The 26,527-nt window shown below is 39.4% G+C and overlaps 1 protein-coding gene across 3 annotated transcripts in view; it reads right to left on the bottom strand.

The window, feature by feature from the left end:
- Window positions 1-26,527, bottom strand: part of CAMK4 (calcium/calmodulin dependent protein kinase IV) — a 155,505-nt gene that overhangs the window by 71,357 nt on the left and 57,621 nt on the right. For all 3 annotated transcript variants that reach the window (XM_035562630.2, XM_035562629.2, XM_035562631.2), the window contains exon 2: window positions 13,642-13,720. In XM_035562630.2, coding sequence (XP_035418523.1) covers window positions 13,642-13,720 — 79 coding nt within the window. The remainder of the gene's footprint in view (window positions 1-13,641; window positions 13,721-26,527) is intronic.

The following is a 26,527-nucleotide window of genomic DNA, read 5'->3' as shown; positions in this document are numbered from 1 at the left end:
CCTCTGTGATCCAGTTCCTGACCTGGCACACAAACTGTTTTTCTAATGCTTCTTCAGGTGATGGTATGAGAAAAAGGTACCTAAAAAAATCAAGATGCTGGGTTGCAATGGCAAATAATCGTAGAATCATAGAATATCCCGAGTTGGAAGGGACCCATGAGGATCATCAAGTCCAACTCCTGGCACCACACAGGTCTGCCCAAAAGTTTAGACCATGTGACTAAGTGCACAGTCCAATCGCTTCTTAAATTCAGACAGGCTTGGTGCAGTGACTACTTCACTGGGGAGCCTGTTCCAGTGTGCGACCACCCTCTCAGTGAAGAACCTCTTCCTGATGTCCAGCCTAAACTTCCCCTGCCTCAGCTGAACACCATTCCCGCGGGTCCTATCACTGGTGATTAATAAGGTCACATACACATGCTTAGGAGTGTTAAATATTTAAAAGCATCCAAGAAAATGTCTATTGGGATATGTTTTACATGAGACGTGTGCATGTGTAAGTGATATGAATAGTTTTAGAGTAAAAGCAGCAGCATATGTAGCCACAACATTCTACTATAGGGAACCTCCTGTTTTTTCACTTATTGTTGCATTCTTACATTCTCCTAAGTATAGAGAGTATCAAAACTCATCTTGTTGCAGCTCCTTTCAAGAAAATGTAGGTACCTAAATCAGGGTCAGAGTTGGCCTATTTGCAGTTTGGGCAGGAATATCAACAATTCAGGTACAAATATTCTTGACAGAAATGATTTGACAGGATGACAGCCAGGCAGTTCACTCCATAGCATATTTTGCTAGAGCAACAAATTTTAAAATTTGGATAGTTTAGCCAGAATACTCTTTTACCACAAATGTTTGTGCAAATGTTCGGATGTAATACCTTACAAAAATGAGGTTGTGAAACCATTTATTTTTGCCTCTTCCTCTCTGGATGCAATTTAGGAATCTAGCACAATATCTACCAATTAATTGTAGCTTTCCTTAAATTAACGTTAGTCACAGGATTGTCAGCGAGACCTATGCAATTATATCACAGTCAAGAATAATAAAGTCAGCAGAAATGGTCTATTTGTGAAGAGAGAAAACAATCACATGCTACCTTTAAGACGGATCCCAGTTCTATTAGTTTATTGATTACTCTTCTACAAGCTTTCTTTATTCTTTGTTTTTAATTTATGTCAAATGGACTAGAATGTGCTTCTAGTCAAATATTTCATTAGTATTTTAGTATTAGTATTAATAATTTCCTTTTATTACTTAATTTCTGTTTGCATGCTTATTTTTCACTTGCATGAAAAAGTTATCTTAATTCTGTACCTGGTTGTGTGACTGCCTGGTTGTGTAATTTTAACAGTGAAGTGATTTTACAGAGCTATATTTTCTGTTTGTTAACTTCATACTGCAAGCAGTCAAAAAGCATTTGCTGTGATAGGCCTGTGAAGCAGGCTTCTGCATTTCTGCTTGGTAGATCTACATCAGTTTGAGAAGGTCTTCTCCAATCTTGAAACACTTATTTATCTATTCTCCACTGCTGACCATAGGAACTGAGTTTTCACTCCCCATGGACAAGAAAAAAAAAAAATGTTAATGACTAAAACTTTATTTTACTAAAAATTTATATGTTTCCATGGCTTTCCTGTGAAGACACTCAAATGAAGTGCTAACATGCAGAAAACCAGCAAGAACTATTTGCAGGTGTGACAGAGCACTGCCTTCTTCTGTGGCTTGCAGTGGTCCCCAATACACCTCTGTCCGTAAAGTCCATCAGGAGCTTTGACTGCAGCACAGGTAAGCATCTGCACACTGGCTTTCACATAACTAGCTAAAGTACCTACAGCAGCAAAGATCCAACAACCTGAATTTGGGAGCAGGAGGCATCCAAGAACCCAGTGCACTTAATGGAAATGGCTATCTGCACTGCAGCCACTGCTGGTTGTGGCTTTGCTATGCTGATGGACGTGGCCCCGAGATGAATGGCAGCATGCTGTGTGCACTCAAACCTGAACTCCTATGTCCTGTTTACAGACAGACACAGGGTTAACAGCATTATTAGGGTATTTCACTCAGCGAAGACACAGTGAGTCAGGACAGCATTTGTCAGTGTGGGTCAATGAAATTATCCACCCACTTTATGTTAAAGCATTTACTTAACGATGTAATTATTCCTGGATGTGTTAGTATTTTGTCTACCCAATTGCTTCACTTTTCTAGAACTAGGCATTCATCTGTCTTATAGATATATGTCTAAAAGCCCTGCATCTTCAAAATATGATCCTGGTCACTCAGTGGAGTTTGGTTTACAATCAGTCTATTTCTGGTTTATAAATTTCAGTCGATTTTGGCAAGGGAAAGGGCTGGAAAAATCCTTAATGAAAGCTGAGGTTTTTCCATGTTCCCATGTCCTGAGATGGTGAGGCTGAGTGATACTACAAACCCCTGAGATGTGAACGCGTTGCTTCTATCTGAATTAAATCAAACACAAAACAAAACAAACTGTTACTGTGAAAAGGTTCACCTAGCCGCTTCCTTGCAGTAAGGTACATACATCATCCTGAAAACACAAGAGGCAAACAGAGGCCCCTCAGACTTAGTAGACAGCAAGAATCAGAGTGCATTCCTCATCCTACAAGCCTGCACTATGCTGTCCTCCTTTCCCAGGGCCCTACACACACAGAGGGACACATCTGGCCAGGTGTGGCCACCAGGCAGGTCAGGTGAGAATGCTGTGCCCCAGCAAGGGTCACAAAGCAGCTTTTGAGGAGCTTCATAGCACAGCCCACCTCACTGAGGCTGTTCACTGCAGCTCTGCACAGCTCCTTATTAAATATCTCGGTTAGTTATTGACTCACATGAACACCTCTAATTGGAGCAAATGAATGCTTTATTGAACCAACAGTTCAGGCTGTGAGCACGTACTTCCTTGCATTTACAGGGAGCATGCTGCAAATCATTATTGGCTTGCCACCACTCTCTGCCAAAAAGTGCTTCTAAGAAACAATTTTTATTTTCATCTCAGTTAGAGGAACTCCTCTGCAGCCTAGCCCTTTCTGTACTTCGTGGTGTCAGTTGCTAACTACTTTTTAATTTTGCCATTATTTTATTTACTTCTTAAAAAGTATACACACATAGACTACCTGCAAGCAGAGAGGTTGAATCTCTGGTAGTCTACAGGTCTGTTCCCAACTGTCATGAATATGCAAAGGGCTGCTGGGTTACCCAGCTTCTCTTGAAAAGTTTTAAGAAAAAGTGAAATGAGTTTCTGAGCATGAATCTAAATAAATATTCACAAGATTCAAACTACATATTTTCTATTTAGTTTTAAGCTTTATTTTTTTAATTTCAGAATGTCCGGAAATTCCAATTTCTGCCCTGCTCATACACAGAACGTCTTCTCAGGAAGCCTTTCAGTCATGACAAAGATTAAAATACTCCAAAGATGACTTCTGAGCCTGCATTTTTGTCTGTGCAAAGCTGGTTAGTGCCATGTAAAACGTGTATCTGAGCTGGCTTACATATCAATGCAAGATAAAGATGTCATCCTACAACATAAGTAATAAAAAATCTTGGGAAACACAAGAAGTGGCATGGCTGCAAAATCCCACAGCAAATGAAAATAGGTGCTTTATATGTGATCCAGTCTATCTTTCTGGGTTAGTCTGGTGTTATTCCGTACCGGCAGCAGTGGACTGTGGGTAAAAGTCGAGTTAAAAAAAAGCTGAACCTTCTGAACAAAAGGATGCTTCTTTGTTCCAGTTAGGGAATGTATTTAACACCTATTTCAGGTGATTTGACTCTTTGTGTGTCCTTTTTCTGAGGAAAACTTGAGTTTTTGAAATAAAGAATTCCTCCCATGTTTTAGGGGTTGTTCTTAGTGGGGCATTGCTTGACCTTCTCAGCAATGTCAGCAGCTCTCTCTTCATAAGGGAGCAACCTTTGTACTCATAACGGAGTATTATTATTATTATTTTAAAAATACGGTTCAAAGTAATTTTTTTTGGTATTTTAAACTTAGCAGACTTTTCCAGATCTGTCTCTATTCAAGCTGAACATGAGGGCCCTGAAGAACACCTCAAAAAATACAATAAAGCACAGCAGTAATTGCACAGCCCTGCAGTATCTTCTATAAACTCAGCAGGGAGTTTTCATTTTGTAGGTTGCTGACAAATTTTTTTTGAGCCTCCATAAATCAACTAGTATTAATAGTGCAAAGAAAACAGACCATTTCTTATTAAAGCAAATATTTTCTGTCTTTGGGCACGGGACCACACTTCTAATTTACATCTACAATGCTTCAATGGATACGTATGCTTCAGATTGTACGTGCATGCATGGAACTGCAAGTTACATTAATGTGCCTGCATTAGTCCTGTGAGGCGCCTAAAAGTCTGCTTGCACATGCGAATCTGCGGGCTGCAAATATAGATTGGATGGGCTTGTACAAGCATATGCTTTTTAAAAAATGAATGAGAAATGCAGTATCTGTATATAATAATACTGTTAAACTGTTACATGTAAATTTTTCCATCAAAGGAGCAACATTTGTGTTTGTCAAAAAGCATAGGACATTTTGCAGGCAAACCATCAGACGGATAGAGATGATTTGTGGGATTGTATATATTTAAGCACAATAAAGCAAATGCTGATTTACCTGATTAATAGCCCCTGCACTTTGTAATATAAGATTTTAATGGTAAAGCTGGCCAGATGCAGGTCATATTGCCATATTCTCCAAAAACACACAGACTTTTGTGAAGGGTGTCCTACTGCTCATCCACATTAACTTAGTGGTGTCACAAAAGGGTGAATCACAAGGTTCCTGTAGCTTGAACAACAGAGGTGATTTGCAACAACACGTTATCTGTACAAGTTCAATACAGGTTATATGTTCATTAGAACAGGCCTTATTGTACGTTGTAGTCTATCTATCTGACCAATTTTGTTGTTATTTCTGCTCTTGACTCATTTTTACACAGATTTCCTCAAATATGTTTGATAAATGTTGAACCATTTATGCAAACAAATTTCAGGCTATTAGGTATTCATGAGCTGCTCATTTCACCTATTCACTGTTTATAGTGTGGCACTGCTATTGCTAGAGTTCCCAAAGCTGTGTAGGGGAAGACACTTAAAACAGAAGAACAATGTGTAAACCAAAGGTAATCACATTTTTTTTTCCAGTTCAAAATAGTCACGTTTATGGGATTATGTAGCAAATTGTACTTACTATTTCCTTGCCCATTCTTCTCATTTCATTTATACAGTTACAAACCCCAAAATTACCTCACTTTCCAGTTAAAATTTATTAATCTAGCTTTTACTTTAAGTAATGTAAACAATTTTAGACATCTGGCATTCTGTAAAAGGCTTCACATGCACACCATGACACCACATAATAGAAGCCCCTTAGAAACTGAGAGCTATTAGAGATAGAACATTGTATCTTATATCAGGTAGAACATTTCCTATCATCAAGTACATTTTATTTTAAAGCTATTCTAATTTCTTAGGAGTCCTCAAATGCATGAGAAAGATCTGGAATATATTATGCTTACTTACACATTATTAGCCAAGTGTGATGTCTACTGCAATTTAAGAAATTGCACAGAAACATTAAGCTAATATACACATTGTTCTCTGCATTGACTCACACTCACAGATGGATGTGAAACTTCAGTTCAGTCCAATGAAGCGCTGATGCATAAAGAATACCATTAGTATTGTGATCTCCATCACAGATACCAAATTATTCTGTGTAATCAAATACGCGCTCTACTACTTCATTTTGTAAGGCCTGGTTGTGAGTCTGCTGATCAAATGAGAATATTTTGTTCAACATACATCGGGGAAGAAGAAATCTTGACAACTTCAGGTACAGATAAAGTCTTGTGTGTAATCCCTGATAAAATACCCTGAATCTCTGGACCTGCTGCTTAAATGGCACCTGAACTAGCAGATTTGCAGTCTCCTGATGCTAGACAAGCCTTCTGGTAGATCAGCCTCAAATACCAACGAGGGGTCCTGAAGTCCCGAAGTCACTTCAGTATTGTTTGACCATAGATAGAACCAAATAAATGAGTCCATGGGCCCAGAACTGCTTATAATTTACAGGTTATATATCTTATAATCTTAATAGCACAGAAAGACAGTAGATTTTCAAAGGGGGGAAAAAATGCCTTGAGGAAGCTTCTTAGGGATGAAGAATGAAAAATGTTTAATATAAATAAATGGGAGGGGGGCCAGAGAAGAATGTAGAAATGGTGAGATGATTAAGACAAATAGATAGACATCTGAAAGCATGGCCATACAACTAACTTGGAGAGTTCATAGATTAGAAGCTGTAAATTGAGTTTCTTCTTAGTGCTAAGCGTCAATAAATACCATCAGAATTTACAGGAGTGTTTCTGTCTCTGCATCTCTCCAATCCCTATGGAGGATATCTCAACTACATTAATGACAGGCACACTAGTTTGCCTCCTCTGCCAGGATCTATGAGCCATCTGAAAAAAAAGGAGAAGCAACTGAGCTGGCTGAGAGCAGCAGAAGTGTGCAGATCAGGCAGAATATTAGCCTAGATTTAATCCCAACCTGTGAATTCTGCATGAAAGTGCTGCAGGGTGCTTTGCATTTAATCTGGAGTCCCTGAATCTCTATACAATTTAGGAATCAATAGAGGAGATGCTGAAAGGAGGCTAATATAAACTATGTGAGCTTGAACTAGACCAGATGAATATTTGAATTTCAGGAGACTCACCTATCTCTTCCCTTACTGCCATCAAATTTACATGCAGATTTCGCAAATCACATAGAGTGAGCTAAAAGTTATCTCTGATGCATAAAGTGCCTTTTGGGGATCAATTTTGGTACCTACATAGAAAAACAAAGCCTGAAGACCTCTTACATTCTTCTGTTACTGCAGGTAAAATCTGTGGCTAAATCAGCTTTTGGTGAGGTCCAGACACTCTAGGCTGATAAACTTACTGGGACCTAAAAGCAAAGTTTTTTGAAGTCTCCATTACAACTGCAATACTCTGACCACGCTCTCATAAGCTCTGGGAAGGGCAGGTTCTGAGCAATGCTCAGCAGTAGCTGTCTCTCTTTGAACATGTCACACACCCATGATATGGGAGAAAGAAAATCTGGCTTGTAACACACAAGTTACATGACAGACATGGCATCCACAAACACTGTGGACATTTCTGCATTGAAGACATTAACATCAACAAATAAAATGAAGAGTTCAGACGAACAAGAAACTTTTATGAATCACTTGTAGTGTTGTGCATTCTTTCATTTCTGCCTCCCAGCATCATTTTAACAGGAAAGATGGAACATAGAAAAGCTTATAGCTGATAATGGCATTCTTCTGACATGGGGTTACACCTCTAATGTGGTGAAGGACACTAAAGAGCTCCCTGCTCCTGTACGAGTGTTTCATTATGGAGCTGCGATACAGAAGAGCACTGGTACCACCATCACCTTAAATCCTCATTACACCTTTGAAAAGACTAACCTAGAGATCTGAAAGGCTTTTAACTATGAACCCCAATTTCTACACAGTGCTCCTTTCACCAGAGTTTGAGAAAAGCTGAGATCTAACACTCCTTTCTCTCTTCAGCCCTTTGTGCTGGCACTCTTCATTCTGCTAGCTAATGTAAAACAACAAAAATAAGGGACAAGTAGCCTTACCCAAAGCTTTGCACATACCTGCCTTATCTCCATGAATTTTATCTGTGAAGAAAAGCACGCAGGATGTAGTTATTGCTGCGTTATGCACTGTCTTACTAATTGCCTGGATACAAATCCTTTACAGATCCAGCTCCTAGTCTCAGCACCTCATGTGTCTGCCATCCATAAAATATGAAAAAACTACCATGTTCTCTCAGTGTGGTGCTGCAACTACAACACAGTAATGGCCCCCAAAGAACAGCTGAAATAGGCTGTAATGGTGACATGAATAATTTTCCTAGAGTTCTGTTAAACAGATTTTTGTCTTCTCATTTGTAGGAAATAGGACTCTCACCTGCAGAAATTAGAACCTTTCCCACAAATTCTAGAAAGCCATGCCACAGAGTTCTTCTGATTCCGTATTTTCTCATACATTTACATTCAAATTCTAATCCTACTATATTTGCCACTCAATTCAGAAATCTACAATTATTTATCATGCTAACTCTTCTTGTAGCACTATTGTTTTATGAGGGTGCAAAACCACCCTAAGAGCTGAAACCAACATGATGGTTACGTATTCTTGCAGACAAAATCTAAATTTCAGCAGGTTGATATTCCTGATAATACTGCTTAGAGATCCACAGGAGCTGGATCTTTGCAATACTAAATATACTTCAAGTAATAATATTCTCAAAAAGATTGTAAATCAAAATGACTTGAATACCTCCATACTAATATATATATAATATATATAATATATATATATGCATAAATCTAAAATTGAATTTTGTTTTAAATGATTTTATTAATGGAAAATATCAGCTCTGAGAGGAAAATTTTAGATTTTAAATATACATATGTATGTAAATACATATTGTAAACATTTCCGATCTGGACAAACAAACAAAAAAGAATACTGCCATAGCACTTCAGACAAATTAGAATATTATGTCAGTCTCTGAATTTTTCTGTGGACCAGTTTTCCCAGCTAAATTTCTGCTCTTCTCAGACGCTAGTACAGAAAGGCTGCTGATTATTACTGCATCACCGGACCAATATATACAGGTCTCATCAATATGTACAGTCTATAGCAATAGAGAAACATAGTGGCAGGAAAATATGGAGGCTTCTGTAAGGTCGCATGGCAGCAGACAGATATTTTCATTTTATAGACACAGACATAGGAGCTTTTTCTACAGAAGTCCTGTTTACTAACTCTGGCAATCTCCACGAGTGACACACAGTCCCCAAACCCATTTTTTAGAGTAAACACCTGTGGCACCTGCCATCTCAGTCAATTGGAAAGGTTCAACCAAAAGCAACACTCTTCCAGGAAAACAGACGTGACATTTGCACAAGCCTCTTGAGTACGACTTAATACCACCAATTCACTGCAACTCAGAATAAAAAGCCCAGCCCACGATAATGTCTGTACAGCTGGAAATAAATAAGTTTATAACATATATATGTATATTATGTATACATATATAACCCTTGAAAACCAACCCCACTTATGTAGGAGGGAAGCTTGTTACCTTTACATTTGTTGACACTCCTCTCTGCTCCACAGACGTAAACTATTTATTGTTCTCAAATTGTCTAACTGATTAGTATAATTAGACTAATTCCAGCATAGCCATTGCCAACATGTGTATCTTACAAACTGTTGCTGTGTTTCTGATCTGAGAACTTTATGTGCCTGAACAACATCAACCAGTCTTCAAGAAGAATGTTGCTTCTTAAAAAAAATATTTTAAGTAAATGCCTAGGAAGTATTAGCTAAGTATCACAAACCCTGTGAGGGAGGATGCCCACATATGAAGAAAATGAAATTAAAATTAAAATTCTCCAAAGTAGTCTCACTTATTTGGTTGTCTCATTGACTGAGACACAGAACACCTAATATTTCATAATACTTAATCAATTTTATGGGGCAGTATATATCAGTTAAAACCTAGGAGTATTAACCAGGCTATCTTACAAAGCACTACCATTAAACAAATCAAATAAATATTATCTCCATGTTATGAATGATGAAGCTGAAACAAAAGCAGTAAATAACTTGGCTAACAGTGCAGGCTGAGCTTGGAGTACAGGAGGACCCAAGCTCCAGGCAACCTGACTCAGAATCCCACTCTCCTTTCCTGAGAGCATGCTGCTTTACTGCAGTGACAGCTCCCAAATTACTTCAGTTACAGTTGTTAGCACTTGGTACATCTAAAAAGATGGGAGGCCCTCCGTGTCTTGACTTGGAAAATGACAGAGCAGAGGCCATCTGTTTTCTTCAATGGTGACATTCACTAATATTTTTTAAGCAACTCATCCAGACCACAGCAGGAAATTTAAAGGCAGAGGTGGACCTAATTTCTTGGAAGGCATTTACCTGCCCAAATAACGAGATGATCTCCAGGCTGGCCCTGGTTCATATGTTGCCTAGCTTCCTCAGAACACACCAAAAGGAGGCAAAGGTCTGCAGTCTAGAGGTTTTACTCTATAAATAGCACATTTTACCCCCTTCAAGAGTCCAGTGTTCTTCCAGTATGATCCATATGATATATACTGTATGCAACAACTGTCCCAGAATGATTGATTACAAATCTCATGTAATTTTTTAGTCCCTGCATAGAGTAGTAACAACCATATTTGTAAAGTGTATCCTAAAGATACTTCATTTTTCTTAAGTAAATACTGAGTCATCATTGCAGAACTGCATAGTGAAAAGCAAACTGACCTCATATTTGCAACTGCAAGTTTGTAAGTTCATCTCTGTACTTACCTCATTTGATGATTTTTTTTTTTCTGAAGCACTATACGAATCTGCTTGCTTTTTTAATTTTTATTATTTTTTTTTCTGAATGAAATGGATTTTCTTATAAAGGTATTCAATGAATATGATTCAATTATTTATATCTACAACCTTTACAAAAAGTAAGAAATCTGCTAAACACAGGAGATTGAATAATGAGTAGATAATACAACCTTGTGTTTCAGTTAAGCTCAGAAGACTAACTGAGCATAAACTTTGAATGAGGCATATAAGCAAATCAAACACAACAGTTTAGCACCTTAATTCACTGCCCATAGATGTAGGCTTTTAAACTTATTTCTTTTTACATCTCTTATGAACAATTCCACATTTAATTTTATATACATTATATCAGAGCTGTGTTTTTTTTCCCCTGCTAATACATATATCAACTTTTCTTTTGGCCCCTTTACCTCTTCTAACAGTTGCATTTTAGCTACTCTGGAAGTATGGTCCTAATTCATTTCCTAACTTTGGCAGCCAGAAATTTCAAGAGTAAGAACTATAAAAGTTCCTTGAACTAAGTTTTGTTCACCTAGGTGATGAAGTAATATTAATTACAGAAGCTTCTAAAAACTCATGTCTTTCCGCAAGTATGTATTCTCATAATTGACTGGTACATCTTGCCAAACCCTTTATTTGCTTTTAAACAAGACTGCATTAGATGAAATGAAAAATTAATCTTATTACTTAAATAAAAAGAACACTGATAAGCATTTTATGTTTCTTACAGTCTATTCCCAGCATGCTACTTTAGGCCAAAAGGATCATTTGTTTCTTGTCTGAGCTGTTCCCTTGAGACAAAAGCAATGATTTCAGAAGCTTTGCTTTAAAGGACAGTACAGTAATGATCAGCACTCACAGTCTGGAGCTGTCAGACTTCTAACCACACACCGCTTGCTGCCATTTCCAGAACATGCTGGACCACTCACTCCCTGACCCCACCCTGTTCTCATGGACACTTCCTTACTGAGTTAGTCTTGCTCTGTGCAGTGTTTAAAGTTAGGCAGTTTGAATGGAAAAATTAGAGTATTTGAACTTTTGTCATCTTTGTCTTCTAATTTCCTGTGCTCCTTCAAACTCCTTTAAGTGCACATAAGAAACTGAATTGAAGAATGGGTCTGTGTATCAAAAGCTAACATTCACAGGCTCTTCCTCTTTCTCTCCCATCATCTCCTCCACTATTGAACTGCCATTTATTTATTTATTTTATTAATATTTAATGATTGTTTAAAAAAGTCAACAGGAATCTTAAGCTGATCAACATTTTACTGTATGACTTGGCCCACATTGGGTTATTTTTACTGGGAGAGGATCTGAGCAAAGATCAGGCCTCCTACTGTGGGAGCACTGTAACACAGTTAGTTCTGTCTCTGTGATAATAATTATGTGTCCAATTTGGAAGACAGCTACAGTAGCTCGTCACACACAGACAGAAGCTGCAGCATATCCTTACAGTATCTGTAATCAGTATCATGTTCTTAATTATACAAATAAGCCCAGTTGTACAGTAATACGCTTATTCTCATAACACAACAAAATGTGTATCATTACCCTGGGAAGAGCTCATTTACACAAGTTGTTTAACCATACTGCTGATACAATCAAGGTTGCATTAAGCTAAGCTATTGATGTTCTGCAAATAACTTACATAACCATTTTCTTTTGTCCTTCTTGCTTGCCATTTTTCTAGTATTGCTCTCATTATAAAAAGAAATCTGTGTTAAAATAAGTCTGCCTAAAATCTGAAGTGAATAGTTCCCAGACACATATAGATGGATCTAGTATTAATGCGGCCATGGTGAACATGAATTAATCTCCACAAAGGCCAAAAAAAGGGCAAAGAAATGGTTTTAAGTAATATCTTTCTTCCAAGTGCACTGCACAATGAGAATCATTAAAAAAAAAAAAAAAGGTATTTTCCTAAAACATTAAGGGAATTATTGGCATAGAAAAGTGAAAAAAATATATAAAAAAAAAAATGAAGTCCTATGCATTTCCATAAGAAAGAGAGCGTAAGCTGCAGCCATGCAAACTGTGCTTCCTCCAAAGCACCAGATGCAAATTCAAAAGCAGCAAAGAGAACTAAATTTCTATGCCAGTTTAAACTTTGGCTTACTTTCAGAGATGACAAATTAATGCCAACATTTTACTCATGTGGAACCCACTTATTATGTCTTGCACAGAGACCACCAGTTAATTCAGCATTTAGACATGTTTACGCCTACCCACCCATCATTATGTTGCTACATGCGAACATTCCTGAACTTTATGGAATAATGGATGATTTAACACTAGAATAAACTGAATCAAAACCACTCATGAATAAAAATCATACCCATGCTTCACAGCTTGCTTGCTTCCTCTCAGATTTATCTTTGTTAGAAATATGAACTACTCTTCCCTATCCCCCACTATTCTCTTGCTACTTGAAGTTTCTCAGACCATTACTAGCCTTTCCTCTTTAGTCTTTCTTCATGTTTTCCACCATCTATTTCATGACACACACAAAAATAGCTGTGGTAGAAGTGTTATATATATGGAGCTCTAAAAATAAATGATGTCACAACTGGTCCTTTTGCAATTTTGTAGGGAGAAAAAAAAACTATGAAATATTTAATTTTACTTGAGTTTGGGTTGATGTTTTAATCTGTTTATGAAAAAGCTAAATCATATAATGATATTGTTTGAGCAAATCAATGTACTAAAGCAATATGAAATCACAGAGTGCATTAATAATATAAAACCTGTTTCTTTTTCACAGTGAAAGAAATTTTTTACTAAAATGTTTTGCCCAAATCTAGGTCCATACTGACAATACCAGATGAAGATACAAACAAGATTTGTGGAGATAAGGGATTTGCAACAGAGTACTATTACTTCTAAAAGCTGTTTTAACTATAAGGAACTGAAGAAGTCCCGCTACAGAAAATACAAAGCTTAGTGGGGTCCTAAATCTAGTCCATTTCCCCCATGAAGAAACTGCACCCAAAGAGAAAAAACAAACAAAACAAAACAAAACAAACAAACAAACAAAAAACCAGAAAGTCAGAAACATATCCCAAAGCAAAAACAAAAACAAAACAAAAAACAAGAAAACAAACAAAAAAGCCATAAAGCAAAAACCAAACCAAACCAAACCAAAAACAAAACCAAAAAACACTTACTGTCTTCTTCAACATTTTGACGGCGTAAGGTTTCTGGGTCCCTTTCTGCCTGCATCTGTAGACAATGGATGTAGCCCCACTAAATTAAAAAAAAAAAAAAAAAAAAAGGAAGAATAGTTGTACATATGCCTCTTTGAATATGTCAATAAACAGAGTTGCCTAGCTGAAACTATGTTTTCTACTTCTTCCAGCTTGTGCAAAAATACCTTATTTTTCCCCATAGACGCAACCAAAAATATGGTCTAAAAACTGCTCTCTGTCAAACCAGCGAACTTCAGTGACTGATTGTTCAGCCAACAGAACTGTAAGATCTCAAGGTGCCTCTTCATCATGCCTTCTATGGATCTTGACATGTCCTGACATCCTGGATGACTCCTTAGGGCAGCAAGGAACATAACCTGGTCCAAAATATGCGGCAACCTATCATGTCTTTGTTAAGGCAATCCACTTGCAACAATCAGTAGAGATGTTTTCTTTTTTCTTTTTGTTGTTGTTTTTGTTTGCCAACCATTGATGGCAGTAATGGTGATGGAGACACAAAAGAGGAAAAGAGATAAGTATTGTGCTACTTCCTGCCTGGTTGCCCAAACAGCCACATACAGCACCAGATGGACCGAGCAGCACTTCTAGTTAAGTGGGAACTGAAGGGAAAAATCAAACAAATTACAAATTACACCTGCAGGCCACCTTCAAGGCCTACTTGCCTGAATGTGTTAAATGTGTGCACTCAAAGTTATGGCACGGCTGGTTGGAAGACACTTCTGAGTGGGAGGTTGAGACCTCTCCAGAGGTCTAGATCAGGGCAGTCTCAGCAGCTTTACTTGTTACCTTCAAGGAAGGGACCTGTACCCTATGAATTAGGAAAACAGAGGGAAAAAAACTCTGGCTAAACCATAATAGTTACAAAGGATTCAGATAAGTTTATATTCTAACACATTTATGCTTAGATGTCTCTAAGCAACCCAGTGCCAGCCACCAGTAAAATGGAGGCACTAAAATGCTGCATCTCAGCACTCGCTTTAAGGCAATTTTGGAGCCATTAGCAGCATGGAGCACATGGGCCAGAGCAAGGAAGTCTGTCCTCAGGAGATGTGCTATCCTCGGTAAGACTCACAGTTCCCATTAGCTGCAGATTTTCAAGTGTTGTGGTTTAACCCTCAACAGACAGCTAAGTGCCACACAGCCACTTGCTCAAACTCCCCAGGTGTGATGGGGGAGAGAATCAGAAAGGCAACAGTGCAAGAACTCACAGGTTGAGATAAAGGCAGTTCATTAGGTAAAGCAAAAGCCACATGCACAAGCAAAGTAAAACAAGGAATTCATTCTCTGCTTCCCATCGGCAGGCAGGTATTCAGCCACTCCCAGGAAAGCAGGGCTCATCAGATGGAATGGTTCCTTGGGTAGACAAGCACCATCATTACAAACATCTCTCCTTCCCCCCCCCCCCCCCCCCCCTTCTTTCCCAGCTTTTATTGCTGACCATCATTCAATAGGGGATGGGACATCCCTTTGGTCAGTCTGTGTGAGCTGTCCTGGTTGTGTCCCCTCCCAGCTCCTGGTATACCCCCAAACTCCTCGCTGGCAGGGCAGCACCAGAAACTGAAAAGGCCTTGGCTCTGTGCAAGCACTGCTCTGCAACAGCTAAACACATCAGTGGGTTATCACCACTGTTTTCATCAGAAATCCAAAACACATCATCACAGAAACCTCTACAAAGAAATTATCCGAGCCAAAACCATGACATTAAGCTAGAGGGTACTGGCACTATCATACACAACTTCCTGAAAAACATACATAGCAGAACCTCATGAAATCAAAGGATATCACATAGACCATGCAGCCAACTGCACTGCAGATCTCTTTCAGACAGAAGAAACCCACACCAGTATAAGAGATGGCCATGAGATGCAGCGTGACACAAATAGCTTGCTTTTGAACAGGGTTCAGACATGCTGACTGTATGAATTAAGATGTCCCATGGGGTTTATTATTCCGGATATGTTATTTCTATACAAAACCAGCTTCTGTGCTGCTGGCATGCATGCTCTGCACTTCCCTCTCCTCCATATGGGCACAGGTGCTGGGTAATGCTCTACACAGGCATGTCCAAGTGAGCACAGGAGCTGGCACCTGGCTGAGAAGATTTATTTCAGGAAAAACCTCTTCATCAGGAAAGGTCACCGGCTGTAAGGTTTATGCAGCTCAGTCATCTGAGGGCTTGTGTACATCAAACACACATAACATAATCTTCACTTCAACTCAAATGCTAAAATGATTTGTCTCTCATAACATTGTATTGATAAATGTGTGGGAGTACTGCAAGCCTCAGTAACTCCCAGAATCATCACATGAATTTAATTAGATCCCTCCTTGGCCAACTCTCAAATGACTTTATTTAGCAAAAAAGAAAAGAAACAAACAATTAATACCACATTAAAAAAAATCATATGTCTTAAGGACAACTAAAAATTTTGAAAGATAAAATTCTAAGGACCTGCTACGACAAAATTTATAACTCTAATATTTTACTCCAGCAGTGTAATGGGTAAGTCACTATATAAACTGCTAATCGTTCCTATATGCTACTTCATATATTCAGAGTGCAATATAAACATTAAACTAATTGATCTACATATACTCTTGTTAAGTAGGCAACAAACCTTCTAGAACTGACTTGATCAGGTTGAAGGCACAGTTAGATAAGCTGTGCAGCTGATGATCCCAAAAGATAGATCATCATTTCTGTACCCATCTCCAGGCATTCACTGCGGCTGCTGTGACTGAGGGCAGTCACTGCCACTCAGTAATGCTGTTGTCAGTGTTTAATTTGTATTAATTTTGTGTTTTATTTTGTAAATTGGCTCTGCAAAGTCTTCCACAAGAATAAAACCCTGGCCACTAGTACAGCCTGGATGATTTTACAGAACAGAATTCGTGATGGGATGGACAGCTAAACCAGCAGCGGTGTATACTGAGCTTATATGGCAAGGGTTGGGGGCAGCAGGGGAAAGGGTGTTGCAGGGGTGGCCTCTGTGAGCAGAGCCCAGCAGCTGCCCCATGTCAGAGCAGAATCAACTCCAGCTGCTCCAAAACGGATCTGCTGCTGGCCAGAGCCAAGCCAGGGAGCGATGCTGGTTGGGCCTCTGGGAGAGCAGAGTTAAGGAAGGGGAAAATACTGCTGTGCTACAGCAGCTGGGAGAGTGGGATGAGAGCTGAGAGAGAACCAGTCCTGCAGCCCCAAGGTGAGTGCAGCAGGAGGGCAGGAGGTGCTCCAGGCACGCAGCAGCAGTTCCCCTGTGGCCTGTGGAGAGGCCCCTGGTGGAGCAGGCTGTCCCCCTGCAGCCCATGGGTCCCACATGGAGCAGATCTCCACGCTGCAGCCCCCCTGTGTGGAGGAGTCCCCGGTGGAGCAGGTGGATGTGGCCTGGAGGAGGCTGCGGCCCATGGAGAGCCCCCGCAGGAGCAGGCCCCGGGCAGGAGCTGCAGCCCCTGGAGAGGAGCCCACGCAGGAGCAGGGGGTCTGGGGGGAGCTGCCGTCCACCCGTGGGGGACCCGTGCTGGAGCAGTTTGCTCCTGGGGGATGGATGGACCCCGTGGTACGGAGCCATGTGGGAGCAGTTCTTGAAGAGCTGCTGCCTGTGGGCAGTCCTCGCAGGCTCAGTTCGGGAAGGACGGCATCCCGTGGGAGGGACTCCACGTGGAGCAGGGGCAGCGAGTGACCGTGAAGGAGCCGCGGACACAAAGCGTCACAAACTGACCCTTCCCCTGCGCTGCTCAGGGGTAGGAGGTAGAAAAAGATGGGTGGGGAGAATTTTTTTTTTTTTTTTGTCTTCACTGCTCTAGTCCTTTATAAATTGACAATAAATTACATTAATCTTCCCAAAGCTGACTGTTTTGTCCATGATGGTAACTGATGAGTGATCTTCTTGGCCTTCTCTCAGCCCAAGTTTTTTTTTTTTTTTTTTTTTTTTCCCCCCCATCATATTTTCTCCCGTTTTTCCGTTGAGGAGGGGAAGTGGTGGTACTGAGCTATCAACCAGTGTGAAACCACCGTAGGGTGGCATTGGCACTGCCTTTAACAGTTCACCTGAATGTACCCAAAGCCAGACGAGTGTCAGCATAATCTTTGAGAGGCAAATAACAGCACTAAGAAACAGATACTTAAGAAAGCATGTCCTGGTAAGCAGCTTGCCATCAGTCTTTTTAGTCACCTTTAATAATACACAGAAGGGGTGAGTTTAGAAATTACACCCTGTTGTAAAGATTTCTGACAGCTCATCTCTGGGGTTATAATTTCGGGACAAAATGATAAGATAACACAAGACTTGGGAATGCTTTTAGAGAGATCTCCTTTGGTTTATGTGCCTATGCTGTTCCAAGGAAGAGGTCACTGAGCTCATGGCTAACACTACCTTCCTCCTCCATGCCAGAAACCAGCACCAACAGTCAGGAACAGGATCACACCACACCTGGTGCAAACCTTAGCAGACAAGCCTTACTAGTACAGACCTTACTCCTTGTCTCTTTGGTGATAAATTGATCTCCTTGATTCTTCTCATTAAAAAAAAAAAAAAAAAAGTAGGGGGAGGGGAGAAAGCAGCCTGCAGAACTTAATATAAATGTGCAAACAAAACTGCTTTGTGTAGAGAAGTGCATTTTACTTTGCTTATTTTGGCTTTCTACTCAGTGAGCCTTTTGCTGAATCAGCACATGTAGTTTTCCAGAGCCTGTATGACTTGGGAGGTCACCATTAGGAGGTCACCAGTATAATCACAGTGATTCAAGCTTCCATCACCCAGAGGAGTGGGGAGCTTCAGTGGCAAAAACCTCATGTGCATCTGAAGAGCTGAGAGCTGGTAACAGGAGAAATCTCTTGCTCTCATCTTGAGCTGTTCAGCATCAAACTGTGACTAGAACAACAACACCCTCAGAAGCTGGTCTGGAATTCGTATCAACTAACATCTTGTTGATGCGTTTGGTCAGAAAGCAGAAATATGTAGAAAGCAAAAATTATTGTGGCAACATACATGCCACTTTCTGTAAGCATGCTCCACTATATCTGAATGATAAATGTTAATAGTGATACCATAACTATTATACCAGCAGATACTATAACTATGGAATTTTTAATCCAACAGCATGAGCAGTTTCAACAGAAGAAACTGAGAGGACCCTAAGCCCAAGCAGCTAATAATCACTTGCATATGTACATTGCAGTGTGTGATTGACAATGAATCCATTTCCAATTCAGCCTATAAACCAGAAATTAAGCACCCCATACACCTGATGAGTCCAACCACAAAAGTACTCACTGTATAGCTTGACATATTTAAAGTTGTTCCTAACAACTCTTCCCTCTTCGTAGCTCGCAAATGCATACATACATATCTTTATGTATACAAGGTATGTATGTATATATACACTACAATTATATGAAGTATGTTTCTGTAGGTGAATGTGTATTTGTTTACTTTTAAAGAAAATTATGTTTAGAGGAATACCCAGTTACTGCTTTTTTGCTTGTAACTCTCTTCTCTGTACATATCAGGCTGCCTGAATTCAGAGCATAAATTATTTGAAGTTGGCTGGAACAATAAGAAAAAAGGCATACTCTTGGAATATTTAGCTCACCAAGTTAGAGAACGGTAAAAATTAGAATTCCTATGTTGTTGAAAAAATCAGCATTCTCTTTTACTGACATATGTGTTTCTGTCTGGAAAGTTGTTTAATGATTCTGTTAAAGATTTACTTTTAAAAGCCCACATATAATTGTGAACATGCTCAAGATGAAAAAAAAAAAAGGAAAAAAACACTGCAATATATGCTTTGCTAAACAACTGGGTTTCTATGTCTTAACTACTTGGTCATAATCAACAATAAAAACACTTGCTTCCATGTCATACCACCTACACCAAGACCAGTGACAACTCATGAAAAATTTCATGATGTCCCTTACATGAAACGAATCACAGCTGCTACAAAACCCATTTATATTAGCACAGAATTAGTTTTCCTGCAGTACAGATTCTTCAGTGACATGATAAACTCACTCAGCCTTTAGTCCAAACATTGCATGATCAATTTAAAGTATTAAAAGAAACACTTAATATATGAAATCAGAATAAAACTTGTTGTCTGACATCTCTGTGTGTTGTTTCCCACCTATATTTGAAAAACATTTTAAAATACTAAAAATCCATGTGTACAACTTTTTGTATTCCCTCCCCCCTCCTCCCGTATTTTGAATTATTTTTCTGCATATTTACCTTGGGTTTTATTGAATCCACAATTATTTTAGAAGGACACTATTTTAGAGATTGAAGTATTTTAAATGCTTAAAATAAGTAGAACAGCAGAGATGGTTATATGTATGCTACATTTGGTTGGCAGATACCAGATACCAAGTGGATAGCAGAGAATGTGTTCATCAGTGCACACAACAGAGTTGGACTACAGTAAAAGAACTAAAGAGGTGCTTGTCCTGGCATGAAGGGCAGGACTCAGACAGCAACCTCCAAAGAAAAGGATGGACTTGCTAAGCTGATGAGGTTGTCGTGATGAGATTAGCACCTTTCACCATAGAAGAGGGTGGAAAACAGTGGAAAAAACACTTATACAGGTCATTAGAAAATAAAAAGAATTAATAGGAATAGATCCAGAAATTAACAAGGAGTTGGAAAAAAACTGGGACTTAAAGAGTCTAAAGGGAACTTAAAGGAAACGCATTTTGATGTCCTCAGACACTGCAGTTAATCGGTACAGGGTAGCTACTTAATCTGCATATCAGAGGTAAACCATGATTGACCCATGCAGCTGACTGTTGAATGGCAGGGTCTAGTTTCCCTGCACACAGAGGCAGCAGGGCGGTGGAGCTCTGCCTGTGCTCAGGAGACCAGGCTACAAAGCCAAAAGAAAAGGAACAGTCACACTTCAAGTACACGAAGTCAGAAATAGCAGTGTTAGCACAGATGGAAGACCCATGGAGGACGTTATGGAGGTGGAAGCGATGAGAATTTGCAAGTAAAGACAATAAAGGATAAAATGGATTTTGCAGAAACAGGCTTGGACTCATGGGGAAGACTGGCACAGAGAGAAAACAAGGCAAGAAAACATGCAGAATTTGAGCTGGTTTGGTAAAAGCCTGTTACCTCCACCCTAAACCACCAGGACCATAAGTCCTTCTACCTCTGAAACAGGAGAAGCAAAATGAAACAGTCACACATTTATTTGGTCACAGGTAGGAAGGAAGGGTGAATTCCTAGAGCTGCAGTTTTTATAACAGATCAAACAACACTGTCAGTATTTCCACTAGAAATAAAAAAATTGGTCCTTTTTAAAATAGTTCGGCATCTCCGTACCATGGTATCATCCTCGGCTTTATACTGCATTTTGAATCAACTCAGTACAAATACACTCCCCAATGTAATCTCCTCTAAATTTCATTTGGATTAAATTCCTTAAGTTCTGAATTGATTTTTTAAAAATACATTAGTTTGTGCTTCATGCAGTCAAAGAATGATTACACAGTCTGATTTGCCCAATGAAATTAGATGAAAGAATGAACAGTCCCAGGAAAACCATGCTTAATACAGAGCCAGAGAAATCTGTGCTGCCAGAACTGAAGTAACATTAAAATTCAGTATCAGTTCCCATAAAGAATACTGCATTTTTATACAGCTTACAGAATTTTGTCACCAGGATGGTGGTCAGGTACTGAAATAGGCTTCCTAGAGAAGTGGTTGATGCCCCATACCTGTCAGTGTTCAAGAGGCATTTGGGCAATGCCCTCAATAATATGCTTTAAGTTTTGGTTAGCCCTGAAGTGGTGATGCGGTTGGACTAGATCTTTGTAGGTCCCTTGCAACTGAACAATTATGTTCTTTCTTTTCTAAACATATTTTCAAATGAATATTACATTAAAAAATATATATTTAGTGGTATTACTATTTTCTGCATTTTAAAAATCCCATACATGTAAATTCAGAAAATAACTCACATTTCATGTGAATGTGTATCAAAACAATCTTCTGAGCAATTATTAAAGCACTATTCAAATCTGCTCTAAAATCTTCTTATAAACTTCACTCTCTACATGTGTTGGACTTGCACACAATTCTGTGCAGCTGCAGCCCTACCTTTCCCCTCATTATTTGACAACTTGTAATGAAAATAGAAAACTTCAAAAAGTGAACATAATGTAGGGGGAAAAAATGGCTTGAGCTCCCATCTTCTATAAGGAGTAAAACTAATCTTTGAAGAAGGCAAAGCTGGTAGAAAAGAAAATAATAATTCATACTTCAGGAAGGAAAAGATAATTCCATTTAATTTTCAGAGCTCTTTCTGGATTTTTACAAGAAAGGAAATCTACACCCTTTCAGATTTTGATACAATGAATTTTAGCTGTGGTGCCGGCTTTCCAATATTCAATGTTTTAGCAATCAATTCCTGTTGAGGCTGACCCACAAAGGCAATGCAATGGACCCAGATGGTATATTCTATATTCAGACTTCACTACATTGTATAGACAAACAAAAATTGCTGTATATAAGCACATTCCCAATAAAAAACACATGTAGTTTTTAAGTGAAAGGTAAGCATACGAATTTTCTTGAACCCATACAATCCACAGGTAACAATATGTACAGCTGTAATCCCTTGGATATGGGTTAGTTTGGCTGGTGAATTAACTAAAATGTAGCAACCCAAGCCACCCCTGCTGAATTGGGTGGACTAGTAGCTGATAATTCCTGCTGGGGCAGTTTATTTCTCACTAGTTGGGCTATTTTATTAAATTTATAGAAAGAGACCCCTATCCCACAGGGAGACTAAACACTTCACTACATCTGGCATTATTACCTATTAAAACAAAGGATATCCAGCTAGGGGTTAAATTGGCTGCATTCTATAGTATTCACATTAACATTAAATTCTTTCTCTCAACTCAAATACTATTTCTTGAGTCTCTGTTTACCTGCTGGGCAAATGTTGAGGAACAGAAACAGACCACCAAAACAGCATATTTTAAAGCATTTTGATGAATCCAGGTTTCAGTGAATGGAAGAATATAACTGACCCAGACTTACTAAAAAGCAACTTTCAGATGCTCGCAGATCTCCATTTGAAAACATGGAAGCAAATGTCAAATACAGTGAATTTCAGAGGTTACTGCTTCACTACACGTACACCTTGCTCTTCTTTGTGTAACTCAACCCTCAGAAAGATGCTTCCTGAACAATGCTTCAGGATTTCTGAAATGCAGATACGAGGTGATGATCAGAGCACTTAATACTGCATTAAGGAAAACAAAAGTATAAAAAAACACTGAAGGGCTTCATTCTTTTTCCTTTAGCCCCTTTAAAAAATGGATTAGACTGCACATAATAATAGCTGTGTTTCTAAAACAGCAGGGGACTTCTCAATAGCAAAACCAATTTCATTTAAAACTGAAAAAATTTTGCAGCTGGAAGTTGGCTGAAACCCAGCTTGTAACAGCATCAAGATTATTTTTTGACATGTAGCTCCTGCAGTCCAATAGATCCAGAAGACGATTTTGAATATTTTATTTAGAACAGAGTTTTCCATTGAGACTGCTCTTCTCTTTTTAGGGACAGAAGAGTAGTTACTTACTCATGTTCAGGCTGTTCAATGAAATACAGAGAGCAAAGAAAAGGAATTAGAAGAGAGGATCCAGTAAACTCCTGCTGCTCCAACAGATTTTCATCCTTGGTCTTAAACTTTGGAAACACGTGAGCAAATACTCAGAACCAGTTGCATAGACTACCTGTGCAAGATGCACAACCAAAGCCTTGGATTGGCAGTCACAATGCATACTCTCAGCTACAGATTCTGTGCACACGCCTTCCATCTATGCAACATGCCAAACAGCTACTGATCCTCCCTAAACAACACACAAAGCTTGACGACAGACATAGCTCCTGGAGAAGTATGTATGCCTTATTTTAAGCACCTTTTACACCATTAGCTCACAAGCAGCACTTTTTTCTTCTTCTGAGAAACACTATTGCTGAATACACATTCTATTGTCATTATTTATTTGCTCTTAATTAAGTAGGATATGAACTGAGGAGCAAAAATTTATATATTAAAAACAAGCAAACAAACAAAAAAACTTTTGAAAGTGTGTTGCGAGACCTCTCCTTCTGAGCCACCACAGAATAACCTGCCTCTTTTCCTCCTGTGACACATTCCTTCATCAGGCTATATGCCACTGGAGGAAGTGTTTTAAGCAGCCCGTACTTTGACTATGTGTCAACATCATTGATTACTGCTCTTCATCATGATCTCCAGGTGCAGAAGGCAAACAGACATTTGCACTGAATGACAACAAGTGGCAGCACAAACAGCTTCAGACACCCTGTAGTGATTCCTGGAGAATAGCATGTTTTCCTGGTCAACGGAAGGGAAGCAAAAGGGAGGCTATGGAAGTTGACTGAGCAGATTGCTCTGTATAGAAAAGAAGTTACCTTTCTAAAATTAGATGGGAAAAATTATTCATATCTACATATCAAAACTAAGCTTTGAACAAAATTTTCTACCAGCTAATCTAGGCCAAAACATTTCCAGGATTTTGTGAGCTCTTGTGCTCATTTTGGTAAGCTACACAGCTTTCTATGTGGAGGCTCATGTTGTGCTGAATCATCAACTCCTATGCAACAGCTTCTCTGCAGTAAGCTGCTTTTGCCAGAAAGTTTATGTTCGGTGCTAGCAAAGGACCTCATACCAGAAGAAGACAAACAAAGCTTTAATATACAACAGATTTAAAAGTTCTTTGGCTTTTTTCTAGCTACTTTGAGTATTTTCTTCTTTAAACTGGGTGGGACAGCCTTTTCTAATCCTAAGAGTGAAGGCAATGTAAAACAGTTTAGATTGTTATATTTTGCTAGTGCTCCCTAAATGAATATGTTTTACAATATTTTGCAATTTCTGATCACACGTATATTCTCTGTTAAAGATACGGTATTTTTGAAGTAAATTTTGGGGGTATTGGTTGATAGCTGGCTGTATACAAGCCAGCAGTGTGCTCAGTTGGCCAAGAAGGCCAACAGCATCCTGGCTTGTATGCAAAATAGAATGGTCAGCAGGACTAGGGAAGAGATTGTCCCCCTCTACTCTGCTCTGGTGAGGCTGCACCATGGCTACCGTATTCAGCTTTGTGCCCCTCACTACAGGAAGGACATTGAGGTGCTGTTGCATGTCCAGAGAGAGGCAGTGAAGCCAGTGAGGAGTCTAGAGAACAAGTCGTGCAAGGAGTGGCTGAGGGAGCTGAGGTTAGTTAGCCTACAGAAAAGGAAGCTCAGGGGAGACCTTATCACTCTTTATAACTACATTAAAGGAGGTTGTAATGAGGTGGGAATCAGGCTCTTCCCCCAAGCACCAAGTGACAAGATGAGGGAAAATGGCCTCAAGTTGCACCAGGGGAGGTTTAGGTTGGATATTAGGAGAAATGTCTTCACTGAAAGGGTTGTGTGGCATTGGAATAGGCTGCATAGGGAAGTGGTTGAGTCACCATCCATGGAGGTCTTGAAGAAATGTGTAGATTTAGAACTTAGTAGCACGGTTTAGTGGTGGGCTTTAGTACTAGGTTAAAGGTTGGACTAGATGGTCTTAGAGGTCTTTTCCAACCAGAATGATTCTATGAATCTAAAAGAATAAATTGAAATAACAAATTTTCCATAGCGTCACATTTAATTTGCATTTTCTAATAGTTTTAACAGTCAAAAAAAAAAAAAAAAGCCACTAATTTGCCACCCTAAACCATCATCATAAAAATAACCTAATAAAAAACTACAGTAGAAAGAGGAAGCTGCAGCAGTGAGCACAGTGATATTAAACATAAAACAGAAAACCAGATTTCCTGGGAATATGAAGATATCATTAAGGCAACACACTCTGCTACAGCTTGTGTCAATGGGGGGCTTAATTCCATCAGAGCAACAAGATTTGCTGTTCTTGTTAGTCTGGTGTGTGAAGGGCAACTTATTTCCAGTGCGGGGGAGGCATCCAGTCAGATGTGACCTCCCAGCCCTATAATGCCCTCTATTTTTAGCTGGGCAGACTTCACTGCTGGTGGCCAGGAAAGACCAGAGCAGGTCTATCCCTTCCCTAAGTACTGGGCCTCTGATGGATGTGCAGGGAAGGGTGCAGGGTCAGTCCTGAGCTATCCCCAACCAAGGGGTGAAGCAGGCGGGAGGCCAGGGCCATTGCATCTCCCTCCTGAGTTACAGGAATGCCATGCACAGCCCTGTGAAAGCTCATCAGAGGTCAAGACACACTGCATGCGCTGTGCCCGCCTTACCCCTCAGCCATGGGCCCTCTGCAAGACAAAGCAAACAAAAAGCACCAAGTTACTGCTCTTGCAAATTCATCATTTGGTAGCTTGCTTTAATGTTTCTCCAGGGACTGATATAAGCCATACAGAACTACAGTCTATGCGCTTAATTGCCCTGCCCTCGACCCTTTCTTCACTCCCATGTATTTTGCTTTATTCTAGCCTTTTCAGACCTCTCCTCTGTGTTGTCAGTTCTCAAGGACAACAGCTAATGGCTCAGGTTTTGCTCCAGGGAGGTTTTTTCTTCAGCATTTTGGGGTGAAATTCACCAATTTACCACGAACATCAGCTCTTCTGACATGCCTAAATATCCTCACATCTGTTCTGTTTGAGCCTTCAGTATTCTATAAATCTTTTATGAAGACCTCAGCTTTCTCTTCACAATGTTTTATTTCCTGGTCCGACCTATTAAGTAAAGACCTGTTTTTGTTGTTGTTGTTTGCTTGTTGTTGTTTTTCTGTTTGTTTGTTTGTTTGTTTTTTCCTTTTTCTTTTTCCTCACCCTCCTAGTTCATTACTCAAATCTCTTCCTTGGCAA

The sequence above is a fragment of the Cygnus atratus genome, chromosome Z (assembly GCF_013377495.2).
Source record: "Cygnus atratus isolate AKBS03 ecotype Queensland, Australia chromosome Z, CAtr_DNAZoo_HiC_assembly, whole genome shotgun sequence".
In the NCBI taxonomy this organism is placed as follows: domain Eukaryota; kingdom Metazoa; phylum Chordata; class Aves; order Anseriformes; family Anatidae; genus Cygnus; species Cygnus atratus.
Note: the sequence above shows the minus strand (reverse complement) of the source record. Positions and strands in the feature narration are given on the sequence as shown.